This window comes from Spea bombifrons, chromosome 1 (assembly GCF_027358695.1).
Source record: "Spea bombifrons isolate aSpeBom1 chromosome 1, aSpeBom1.2.pri, whole genome shotgun sequence".
NCBI lineage: Eukaryota > Metazoa > Chordata > Amphibia > Anura > Pelobatidae > Spea > Spea bombifrons.
Window position 1 is genome coordinate 38,287,029 of NC_071087.1, and position 12,584 is coordinate 38,299,612.

Here is a 12,584-nt window from a genome sequence, read left to right on the forward strand (position 1 = left end):
TTGCAATATGTATAAATCTACAGAGCTACATCATAGTGTAAGAAAAGCACAAGCAGTAAATAGCACAACAGACAGTAAGAACACTACAAAGTAACAATGGAGTGCATATGTAACTTTTTCTAAACATTTAGTGTAGAATAATTGTTAAATTCGGCCCACTTTCAGTTTTCCATTTTGTTGACTCCAATAAAAATGTACACTTTCCATAATTGTCATATATAATACAGCAAAAAAAAAACAAAAAAACAAGAGTTGGCAAAATCTAAATAACAAATCTCAAAGAAAATAGAAGCCCATTAACACAACCACTCACCCAATGTTGTGTATAAACCTGACTTATAGATCCTATTTAATGGAGTACAAACTGTCAAGCTCATAGTGCCTCCCCACGCTTAGTAACCGACGTGTCTCTAAATATGATCACATTGTGCTTTGCATCATACAGGCTCGGCTGTTCTATAGCAATGGACAAGCAAAACCTATCTTTGACAAAATAAATGTCATGCTAACAACATGACCATTCTCTATAAGAGATAAAAAAACATAAGTAGCAATCCAGGTGAGAAATGATGACCAAACTTCATGAAATTAGAATTGTGGGTTCCAGTGATAACATTTCCAGGGTAATACATGATCTGTCTTGGGTGATGGCTGAACGCATCCCTAAGTGGCGTGCATGCACATTCCCTGGTCCCGATAGCTTTTAAAACCAATGCATTGTTACATTACGGACGTCACATGCCCTTTTCTTAGTAGTAGTAGTACTGTCTGGCACAATATCGTTACTATTAGTACCTCACGGGATCTACATCCTATGCTTTCTGGGCCTATATATGCTAATCTTCCACAAATAAAAACCAAATTGAACAAAGCACAGTGTACATAAAGGAGACTACTTCCGCTTGCTTTTGGTGTCTGTAGTCTGGAAAACGCTGGAGGCCGACATGAGGTTCTCAATATATTGTCCAAGGACTTGATTTTCAGACTTCAGTTTCAGGTTTTCCTCTTTAACGGCATCAACTCGCGCAGAGAGATCTGCAGGTCAACGAGAAAAGAAAAAAACAAAAGGTCGGGGCTGTTCATGTAAGATAGATCCTTACCCCATCTGCCCCTCTGCTTGGCTCAAACGTTCCTTGAATTTGCATAAAGTGATACTAACTGGTCAACAATACAGGGGAAATCATAAAAATAAAAGGGAACTTTTAACATCACAAACACTGCAACATCTCAAACGCTCCACAGTTAAAACAGATGTTATGATGGGGAACACAAAGGAAACATCTTGTTTAGCTTTAATAAAAACCTAAACTGTAGAAAACCGATTTTATCAGAGATGCTTAATTTCATAACATTCATTATATCACAAGAAGAAGGAGAGGACGGTCAACCATGTCAAAGGCTTCAGAGCGTATAAGCAGGGAGATGCGATCTTTAGTTTAGCATAGAGGAGGTAATTAGTAATTTAGGAGAGGACGGTCCCTTTAGAGTGTTGTGGGTGGAAAGCAGAGAGTTACAGGAAAGAAAATGATTAAGGTGGGCGCAGGTAAAGTGTTCCATCACCTGTGATGCCATTCCTTTTACAAATTGTTTGTGTCTATGAAAGAAAATCCATTCAAATGCCTTAGAGGCTTATTACTGAAACTATCAGCTGAAATATTTAAAGTTAGGATTTAGTAAGGAACCTCCTTTGTTGTTTGCAAGGATGTTTGGGTTCACTCATGCTATTTACTGAGATACAAGTATAGGTCCTCTTGGGTTTACTTTTCAACACGCACGGTACGTATAAAGCCGTCTGAATGAGTTTTACACACAAAAACATGCAACACTTGAACTCAATGAGAAACAGACATCTAGCAAAAAGGCCAGATAGTTCCCGTCTTTCTGTACGAAAGGCGGGAAACATCCCTGTCTGAAGCCTCACGGCAGGTCCGTTCATACCTTCTAACGTGTGCTGCAACTCCAGAACTTGATTAATCAGTCTTGTTTTTTCTTCTAGTTCAACCTGATTTTCCACATCCAAAGCTATGAAGACAAATATACATTACTGTTCTATAAATACTGATATGTCTATATCTATATATATTGCATATACGGCATGTCACAATAGCAGGAAGACAAACTTTACAAATCCCTCTGGCAGGTTGAGTTTCCAGAGTGTGTAGAAGATACATTTACTTTTACAAACAGCTATAATCATCCCAAAATTCAATGTATCTCGTAACGTACCGTTTATTTGTGCCTGCTGTTTCAGATGACCAGCTCGACATGCATGCTAAAAGATTTACCGGTAATTATCACCAATCTGACGGCAGCTACAGTGAGCCGCTCCTGATCAGTAGGAGGTCACGTAAGAAAAGACATCTTACATGACCTCCTCTACTGATCTGGAATAGTAATCTTGGATAGGTGCAGGAGTCCCGCTGCGGGGGCAGCGAGTGAATCCCACCAAACTACATCAGCCTACATACAGCCCTTAAAGATAAATCTGCTTTCTCAACCGCAACTCAAACTTAACTCTAGTGTCTTTAAAATGTCATTAGCACTTAGGAACCGTGTAACAGGCTGCATACCATCCATGTCAGTGTTCATCATGGCAGAAGGGGTTTGCGGAGTCAACCGTAACTGCAATGCACCAAAATCTGCCGAGGGACGGAGAAAAGAAAATGGGTTTATTCACCTTTGTAAGCACCGAAATCATTTTAGTGAAGAAGAGCTGTATAGCGTTATAGAACTAGGCACTAAATAAACCATATCTTACGTATCAATCCCATATTATCTATACAACACGGGTGCAGCCGTTTCAGCCTCCCGGCCCCCAAACTCTGCTTCTCCCCTATAGCTGAGCGTGTGTGTGTAATTATATATATACTATTCAGATGCTGAACACACATTATATATATAATTTGTCAATTGTGGGCCTAGAACCAGAAACCTTCAATCATAACAAATGACGTTGAGCATGCAAATCAACACGAGTAACTAAGCAGCACTATGAAGTACTTATTAGAGGATGCATCATATAATAAATGCCGTATAATAATAAACCATACGACACAAACGCTTGTGAAATTAATCATCATGAACAGCAGTCCACAATAAATGGCTCCATAGGAATCAAGAAACATAAACATTAGCAAACACAGTATTACAACAACAAAGATGTCACCTCTCCTCTCACACGCCCAAACATACCGCCGGGCTCTACCTGTCCCCACGTATATACAATTAAATACAGCAGTTATATGTACACATACACGGCTCTCTGCTATCCGGACACTCCTCTGCGACACCAGAATGGCATGCGCATGCGCCGTACCCAGGCTCAGCCAGCTGACGTCACAACATAAAACAACCACCCTCCACGGCAAAGGGCCAGGCAATGAGGAAAAAGAGTGTTTCGTGTTCAGTAGAGCTTTAGCCAATCAAAAGACAAGGGGCGGGGCGAAGGGAAACAGTCAGCAGAGTTTAGTGTAACGCGAGAGGTGGCATAGAGTTCTATGGACGTGAGACACGATGTAATTCTCCATTGAGGGAGATGTCGTGTGTTATCTGGTTATAGGATAGTTTTGAACTCTTCGTTACACGTATTCTGTGTAGATAAACGATTTACGTGGTGTATAAGCTTAGGTTGTTATTAGGTGGTTATTAAGGGATGTTCTAGTAGCGTAATAATATAGATTTTGCGTAAATACACGTTAATTGGTGAATGTTAACGTGCAATAATGAACAATGCAAAGGCTTTAACCCCTTAAGGACAGGGCTGTTTTTATCTTATTGCACCCTTCGTGACTATTTTGACATTTTCTGCGATGTTTAGCTGGAATTTTCATCTGTCCCATTTACTGTACCCACAAAAGTTATATATTGCTTTTTTCAGAACAAGAATGATTTTATTTAGATACCAATTTACTATATAAAAAATAATAAAATATGGTGCACATCTGAAAAAAAGCACTTTTTTGACTTTTATTTAAAAAAATATTTTGCTCATCTACAAAAGCTAATGAAAACTGCATTTTGCTATTTCAAAACCATTTTCTTTCAAACATTGTAATCTTGTCCCCATGTTCTATTTGGAATATCTTTGAAGCTGTCAGTTCAATTTACCCCCACAAAACCATATATGATTGAAAAATAGACACCCCAAGGTATTTCAAACGCTGGCATTTTCACTATTTCCATAAAATAATTCTACCACCAGCCTTTGTCAAAATTTGTGGTAGTCATCTTTTTTGTATCCCAAAAATTGTATTTCAGGCATGAATTTACAGCTCCTCTTATGGGTCACTTCCAAACGACAGCCCAATATGTGTTCATCAACATCTCCTGTGACACAATGATGCCAACCATGCATAGGTTTGTTTGGTTGTTCTGGGGCTAAAAGGCTACAAAAAGTGCTTTTTTTTCCTTCTTAAATTTTGACATCTGGTCAGTCTGCGCTCACGGGTATTTCAAATGCAAGTATTTTAACTCTTTCCGTGCCAGGATTATTTGGAAGATGCTGTCATTTCAGGACTTGCTTAGAAAAATTAACTTTTTTTTTTTTACATTTTTGGGGAACTGGATGGTTCCCCTGATGGTGACATCACTTGAGAATAATTTTTACATGTTACCACATTTTAATAAATAAATACATTTATTTTTATTCTTTTTTTTTTCTTTATATATATTACTGATCACATTGTGATTTGTAACCCGGGCTCATAACCCTTACACGCTGATTTAATGTTTATCATCTCCTAATATTAATGTATATTTGTTATGTATGTGTTAAGTGCTCCATTTAAGTTGCACAGTGCTGCACAATTAGTTGGTGCTTAACAAATAAGAGGTAATAATAATAACAGCATTTAGTCCTTTGAAGTGAATGTCTTGATAGCTGAAATTTTATGGTGCAATCAGCAGGTGGCAGGAATGTACAATAGCACCGTGCTAAATGCATAGGTCCGTATACATGGAAAATTGGTGGAAGTCTTACTGTCTTATCTTTCTCCTATGGATTTTTAAAATAAGTAATACTGTAGCAAATTTCCATCATGTGCTGTAGTGTGATGGTAGCAGTCATACCTTTCTTTTCATTAATATCAAAGTCCCCTAAATTATTCTTTGTCAAGGCAGATACTCTCTGCCTTGTGTCTACTCTCTGCACCGATTCCTTCTGGCTGCAGCGTAAGTTGTCTACGCGAATCGAAATACCTTGGGGTGTCTATTTTTCAATCATATATGGTTTTGTGGGGGTAAATTAAACTGACATCTACACGCTGCCCCGGCTACCCACCGGTAAGTCGGGCGGGGGAGACAGGAGGATCCAGGTCCCCTGCAGCTGCGGGGGATCTGGATCTTAGTCGTCTCATGGTCAGACCTATTTGAGGTCTGATTATAAGACGACCCCGATTATAAGACGAGAGGTATTTTTCAGAGCATTTGCTCTGAAAAAAAACTCGCCTTATAATCGAGCAAATACGGTATATATGGACAGCAGGGGCTAATAAATGGGTTTTAGATATTTGGACAGGGGCGCAATTTCAGTGCTTGCCATAGGCGCTATTTTCAGTAGATACGCCTCTGCTCCTAGGTTCAGTTACGCCACAACTCTTGAGGGTTAACATGTTTTCTTTCTTAATCAGTATAAACCAATCCATAGGTTTATTTGGTTAAACAATTGGGTTTGTATACACATACATTTTTTTATAATAAATGTTGGAATATTTTTAAAAAGGAAGCCATATATTCCACCGAAAAGAGGAAAAATGTGTCTGATTAAACAAAGATATAGTAAAAAAATGTCCAAAAATCTCCAGTCACTAGGGTGTGAAAACACCCTGATTGCTCGGCCTTCTATTTAAATGTGCCCGCTAGGTGGCACTGCTATTATATGATATCAGGGGTATATATTATACATTATACTTCACGTTCACCACCATTGGTATTGTTTCAGTTTTTTTGTAATGTATACATAATAGATATTGTACAAAGGCTTTATTTACATGTTTTGGGATGGAATCCTGCCAGTGGGTCTTCACATACAGTCAAGGAGAAGTGTTCCAGGCTGATGCACATGTCAAAAAGAGAAGAGGAGGGAAAACAGTAAATGAGCTTTAAGACAACACTATGTAGAATATTCTGTGAGATTTCTTTCCAACAACTTGCAGTTTTGCTTTTCTGCTGAAACCCTGTCTCTCATGACATAAAGAAGTCTATTATCACTGAACACAGCAGCAATGCAAACGTTTTAGGTAATAAGGAGGAGGCAGAAGCTTTAGGGGATGTTTTTAGTTCTGCAGAGTTTGCATGTCACTGACTGTCACCTTTAACTACATTATAAACACCTTGGCCATCTGTTCATAACAAAAACTGCATTTCGAGTTTCAGAAGGTGTGTATTTTTGTATCCCTTCAGTGCCGGAAATACATTGATGGCAAAGAACGCAATTGGAGTGTTCAATTGGAGTGGTTCAGATGAGATGACCATGGAAAGTACACCATCCAGACATGCATTCATCTGCAGCTATACTGACCATGCGGGTCATGTGGATCACTGCCTTGAGATTCCAATTAGGTTGTGGTTCATGAATATTAGAGTTAAGTAACATATGGAGGGCAACATAATGGACCAATGAATAGATTCTGTATTGTCCCAGTAATGAAGCCTCACAACATCAAACCTGCCAGAAATCCGTTTTATTTGTCATCTTTTCTCTGACAATCCAGTCAGTTCCTTTGGCATTTGTTTGGTTGGCAAGGCAAACACAGTATATTTAAGTTGACTTCTCTGTGTGTAATAATGCATGTACTGGTTTAGAAGATCACCAACTAGTTACATTGACTGTGTTTGGAAGTGATAATTACAGCCTCCTAAACTAGCATAAAGCATTGCCATGAGTGCCAATGTATTCTCAGTTAGCCAATAAATGGTATCATTTTAACTATACTTTCTAATGTATGTTTTAGAAATAGATAATCATTAAGAAAACAAAGTAAAAAACAGTGGAGCCAAAGCAGCAGGCTGAAGCTCCTCCAGGACAGCAATCTTGCCAGTGTTGTACGAATTTCATAATTAATGGGAATAAATAATAGAAATTATATGTCAACTTTTGCCTCCCTAGAGCCCTGAACAGAAAAAAATGAAATATAAAAACAATGGTACTGAATATTTGCAGCTTACTGCATGGTGCTATGTCCACGCTATTCTGTATGAATGGAGGTATGTGATGTTTTGACCAAGTTCTGTGACATGAAACTGGCCAGTACCTTCAAAACAAATATATTAAGCATACTGAGGGCTTTGGTAAGTAGTTCTGTTATTGATTAAAATAAATGTATTCCATTAATACAGGATTCATTACTTTTGCCCTCTTGGTGCAAAATCCCAAATTTGGGATGGATGTTGCCAACCGTGGGACATGTCAAAATTTCCCCCTCCATTGTCCCATTGTGCAGGATCTCTAGTATGTCTGTATGCATGATATGGGTGGAACTGAGGTGTAATCACCCATCCATGATGCTCACATAAAGCGGGTGCAGCTACATATAATGTGGGTACAGCATAGTTAATTCATATGTTTTATTGCTACTGTGCTGGAATGTAAATAGACTCCTATTTGCAAGACTGATCTGCACGTCCCATGCACAACTGTCGTATTTGTGAAATTTCCAAGGTATAATCTTCCTGAAGCCTTAAACTCTTGTTCCATATAGTAACTTCAACTTCAAGTAGATTACTTGGGATTAGCCGTGCCAAACCATGACTGTGCACACAATGGGCAAAACAGGGTGTGGCGTAAATAGAGGTAGAGGCTCACTCCCCAACCCACCCAGAGATACAGGCCACCCCAGAGCCTGGAGCCAGAGGTTAGTGATGAGCGATAGGATTTTAAAGCCATATCGGTCCATCTTATTCACTGTCATCAAACCCCCATTTGTTCTCCCAAGTATAACTGGGATATAAGAGAACATTTTTAATTATTCCTCAAAGTGATTATTATAGCCATGCATAGCTCTACCTCTTTGCTCAGTAGAACAATCTTTATATTACACAGAAGATCATTTATTCATGCTAAATGGATTTTCCCCAGAGCTTTGCACAGAAGATGAAGCTTATAATTTTAGTCAGGTCATTACTGACCCGGTGGCCATTGCTAACTGTGAACCAGTGTTAATCCATGTCTCTTATGTTAGACTTTTTTCATATGTATCCTCTAAGGGCTTTGTCAGATCAGAAGAGGCCTCTGTGACAGTGCAGTTTATATTATCTTCCACTTACAGAATCAGCAAGTTTCACAATTAAGAAGTAATTATCCAGCCTAAAATTCACCCATTTGCAATTCAGAAATTTCAGTACTGGCATAAGAATGTCCATTTATACATAAAACACATACATAGCAATTATGGTTTTTGCTTATAATATATACGATAGATAGCTAGCTAGCTAGCTAGATAGATAGATAGATAGATAGATAGATAGATAGATAGATAGATAGATAGATACACAGTACTGTGCAAAAGCTTTAGGCAGTAAAGTAAGAATATTTTCAAAAACAGACAAAAACAACTAAATAAAATGCAAAGTGTGTGAACAAAATTTTTTTAAATAAAATCAATATTTGATGTGACCACCATTTGCCTTCAAAACAGCATTACTTCTTCTAGGTACACTTGCTCACAGTTTGCTAAGGAACTCCGCAGGTAGGTTGTTCCCGATAGCTGGGAGACTTAACCACAGTTCTGTGGATTTAGGCAGCCTCAGTTGCTTTTTTATGTTCATCTAATCCCAGCCAGACTCAGTGATGTAGAGATCAGAGCTCTGTGGTGGCCATACCATCAAGTATTTATGCTGAAGATAGTTCTTAATGGCTTTGGCTGTATGTTTGGGGTAGTTGTCATACTGCAGAATAAATATGTGGCCAATCAGATGCCTCCCGGCTGAAATTGCATGATGATGCTCAATCCTCAGCATTGAGGATACCATTAATTCTGACCAAATTTCCGAACTCCATTTGAAGAAATGCCGACCCAAACTTGCAAGGAGCCTCCACCATGTTTCACAGTTGCCTGCAAACAATCATTCTTGTACAGCTCTCTAGTCCTTCGGCATACAAACTGCCTTCTGCTACAGCCAAATATTTAAAATGTTGACTCAGCAGTCCAGAGCACTTGATGCCATTTTTCGGCACCCCAGTTTCAGTGTTTTTGTGAATAGTTGACTTGCTTAGCATTGTTTCCACATCGGCGGTATAGTTTTGGTCGTAAGTCTTCCATGACCAGGCTTCTCCAGATAGTTGATGATTGTACTAGGGTCACGCTGTTTTCTGCCAATGCTGAGCAGATGGCACTGCTGGACATTTCAGATTGCGAAGGTTAGTAAGCATGATGTGCCTTTCATCTGCTGCACTAAGTCTCTTTGGCCAACCAAGTCATCTACAGTCTTCAAGATTGCCCGTTTATTTGTGCTTCTTCAAAAGAGCATGGACACAACATCTCGAAACCTGCTTTGACCTACCTTGTGTCTTGTTGCTGTGCTCAGTCTTGCCAATGGTGTAAGACTTTTGACATTAAACTGTCTTCAGCTACCTCACCTTGTTAGTGAGTTAGGCTGTTCCTACACACTTTGCATTTTGTTAAATGATAAAAATAAACTATTAACGTGTCTATTTTTTAAAGCATTCTTGCTTTATAGCATTTTTTTACACCTGCCTAAAATGTTTACACAGTACTGTGCAAAGAATATTAATTGGATCAAAATGCACTTAAATGGAGATAATCACAAATACATCTGAAAGAAATCAGGCACATCATGGGTTCAATTCCAAGAGACTGGAAATGGAATCAGTGTGCACCATTTGCAGCACAATAAGGGTCCATATTATTGAGAGATATTTACCTTTCTAGAGCAATTGAATAGCATTCATTTATCAATAGTGGACCCGTTAACCACTCTGCTGATTATGTATGGATATTAAACATGTAAATCTCTATAGCTGAATTACTTCAGCTTCTGGACGAGAAGCAAGTTATGCTAACAGTCTCAGGATAGAGAAGATCAAGTAGAAACTGCTAAAACAAATAGACCTAAAAACCTTAAAATCTGAATGAACATAGACATTTGCATTTGTAAACCTGCCAACAGGAGGCGCCGTCTTACAGCTAAACTGTCAGCTCAATTTGCTGACGGCTTCAGCTGCCCATAGTTACATCAGGAGACTTTGGACGGCTGTATGTGTGACACCAGCCATCACTATAGCAACAAAGCGGGAAGCATTTCTAAAACAGAGGTGGCATCTGGAAGAGGATCTTATTAACACATTCGCCTGCCACATGCTGCCACATAATAGTTTTTCTTTATGTTTAATTTTGTAAAACATTTTAAAAATCCTTTTTTACAGAACTGCGCAATTAACTGCTTTACAACCCTATGGACATATTGTATTATTACGTCCCAAAAAGTGGTCAGAATCCCACTTAGATCCCATAGAAAAGATCTCTGCTGATTTGTTTGGGTGCGTGTGTGTAGGAAACAGGGCATAAGTAACATGGACATAGGGAGGCAGAGATTTTATCGACCAGAGCCTCCTTGTGGTGACATGGGTAATCACTTGGCAATTCCCAAATCCCTAAAGGTCCTGAAATCTTCACTCCCCATAAGAATTAAAGAAAACATTTTAAGAAATGTATTTTTTTCTGCAGTACTTTGGGTGCTCACCTATAGGTTAGTTTGTAAATTAAAATGTAACACTTGGGCTTGGGCCTATAATAATTCCCTTTTATCGTATAAACTGTAAAGCACATCTGTATCACCTAATACATAAAAATATACGGTACTTACATACATACAAAACTAACAATATAGAATTTGACAATACGATTTACGCATTAAGACATACAGGTACACAAGGAGAAGAGGACCTGCCTTTGCAATCTTACAATCTGGGATTGCTAAAATTTCAAATGAAAGTTAATTAAGACATCATCTTTGAGCAATCACCTTGTCCTACAAGTTTTTTTAGATGAGATTGCCCTCAGGCATATTCTTTGCATGATGCCCCCTACTAACTCAACACACAGAAACAATGTAAGGTGTAGCGTCTGGTGTGCTGGTGTTTTAATAATACAGTGAGTTAAACAGCTAATGTACAGCTTTACTTTTAAATTTGTTGTAACACTAAATGTAGTGTCATTGTTAAGGCATGGTGAAAAGGGCAGCACCCCAGAGTCCACGCATTTCACAGTAGTCCAGGATGGATGGAGAGATCTTGAGATAGTGATGAGAATCAGGACCTAGACATGATTGCTCTTAAAAAGTCTGAGTGGCACAAACAAGAGGTTACCTAGTGCCACATTAACTTTAAATAGGACACCACCTTCATGGAACTTGCATACATTTACCATAAACAAAACCACATTTATTAAAAAAAAAAAATGACATATTCCCTTTAAATGTACAAAACATCAGACATATTATAGCAAACTAAAAGATTAAAGAATTCAGAGTACATGGGCCTTTCAGCGTAATGAAGAATTACCAATAAGCTTATTCCGCCCATGCCCTGTTCTCCCCCTGATCTGTGTCTCGAACAATATAACTTTCCTTGTTGTGTAGTTACTAAAGCAGATGCCAGTGTATAGTACTGTGTTCAGTTAATATATCTCAGTAAACACTTTCATCTAAGTAATCTTTATCAGCTCAGAATTGGATACTCTCCATACCTGTGGCTTCTTCTCCTAATGAAACATTGCTAAACATATCATCTTCTGGTTCTTCCATGCTTGGATCCATTTCTGTAAAATATGCCAGGCTTATCTGCGTGAAACAGAACCGAGAGCCTCCATGTGATACTTCAAGTTAAATCATTAATAATGTTCCAGCAAACAAAGGCCACCTGATTCTTCCCAGAGGAAGATCGCCTCTTGCTTGCCAGGCAATTTGATCTCTGCAAGCTCTAACAGTGCAAAGTTTAAAACGAATAATTCCTTCTGACTTCCTTATTTACACAGGGAGGTTATGTGGCGTTTCCATCACCCCTCCTTATTTTATGACACAGATTGTAAGGTCCTTTGAGCAGAGCCCTCCTCACTTTTTGTGTCTTTAAGCCCTAGTTTTTACGTGACGTATTACTCATTATGTCCTTTTTAGCCATTGTACAATGCTATACAATATGATGGCTTTAAAAATCAATAAGCAGTAGTATTTAACTCCTTCATGACCAAATGGTAGTACCAGTATGTCCATGAAAGGTAAGGCAAGATGCCCCTTTTGACGTACAGGTACATCCAATAGAAAATACAGTGGCAAGCTCAAATGTGCACCACATCTGTCTTCCGCAATTGAGGCAGTCCTGCAGCCAGTAGAATCATGTGATCGCATGACCGTCAGACCTGATGCTCTGCCTCCCTCCTCCATCTTTGTGATCTGGAGGATAATTTTTAATACCAGTTTGCCCCTATTTGATCCAGTATTCATTAACCCTTCCACTGCCTTATACCCCCTGATCCTTAAACATACATGTAACAAATGTATAAAAAATCTTGCTTTAGTTTAGTTTACTGTTAGATTAGTTTGGTGGGTGGTAAGAGGGAATTGGCGATAGT

General features: G+C 38.7%; 1 protein-coding gene across 5 annotated transcripts; it reads right to left on the bottom strand.

Moving 5' to 3' along the window:
* Positions 1-465: 465 nt before the first annotated feature.
* Positions 466-11,925, bottom strand: SCOC (short coiled-coil protein). 5 transcript variants are annotated; one of them, XM_053455501.1, is made up of 5 exons: positions 11,703-11,924; positions 5,988-6,049; positions 2,571-2,639; positions 1,939-2,022; positions 466-1,035 (listed from the first exon to the last, which is right to left on the bottom strand). In XM_053455501.1, exons 3-5 carry the CDS (start codon positions 2,590-2,592, stop codon positions 893-895), a joined length of 249 nt encoding a protein of 82 aa, XP_053311476.1. In that variant the 5' UTR covers positions 2,593-2,639; positions 5,988-6,049; positions 11,703-11,924; the 3' UTR covers positions 466-892. The 5 variants fall into 5 exon arrangements, with proteins under 5 accessions (XP_053311476.1, XP_053311460.1, XP_053311468.1 ...); XM_053455485.1 differs by lacking the exon at positions 5,988-6,049 and having other exon boundaries at positions 11,703-11,925; XM_053455493.1 differs by lacking the exons at positions 5,988-6,049; positions 11,703-11,924 and adding an exon at positions 3,255-3,324.
* Between the last annotated feature and the right edge of the window lie 659 nt (positions 11,926-12,584).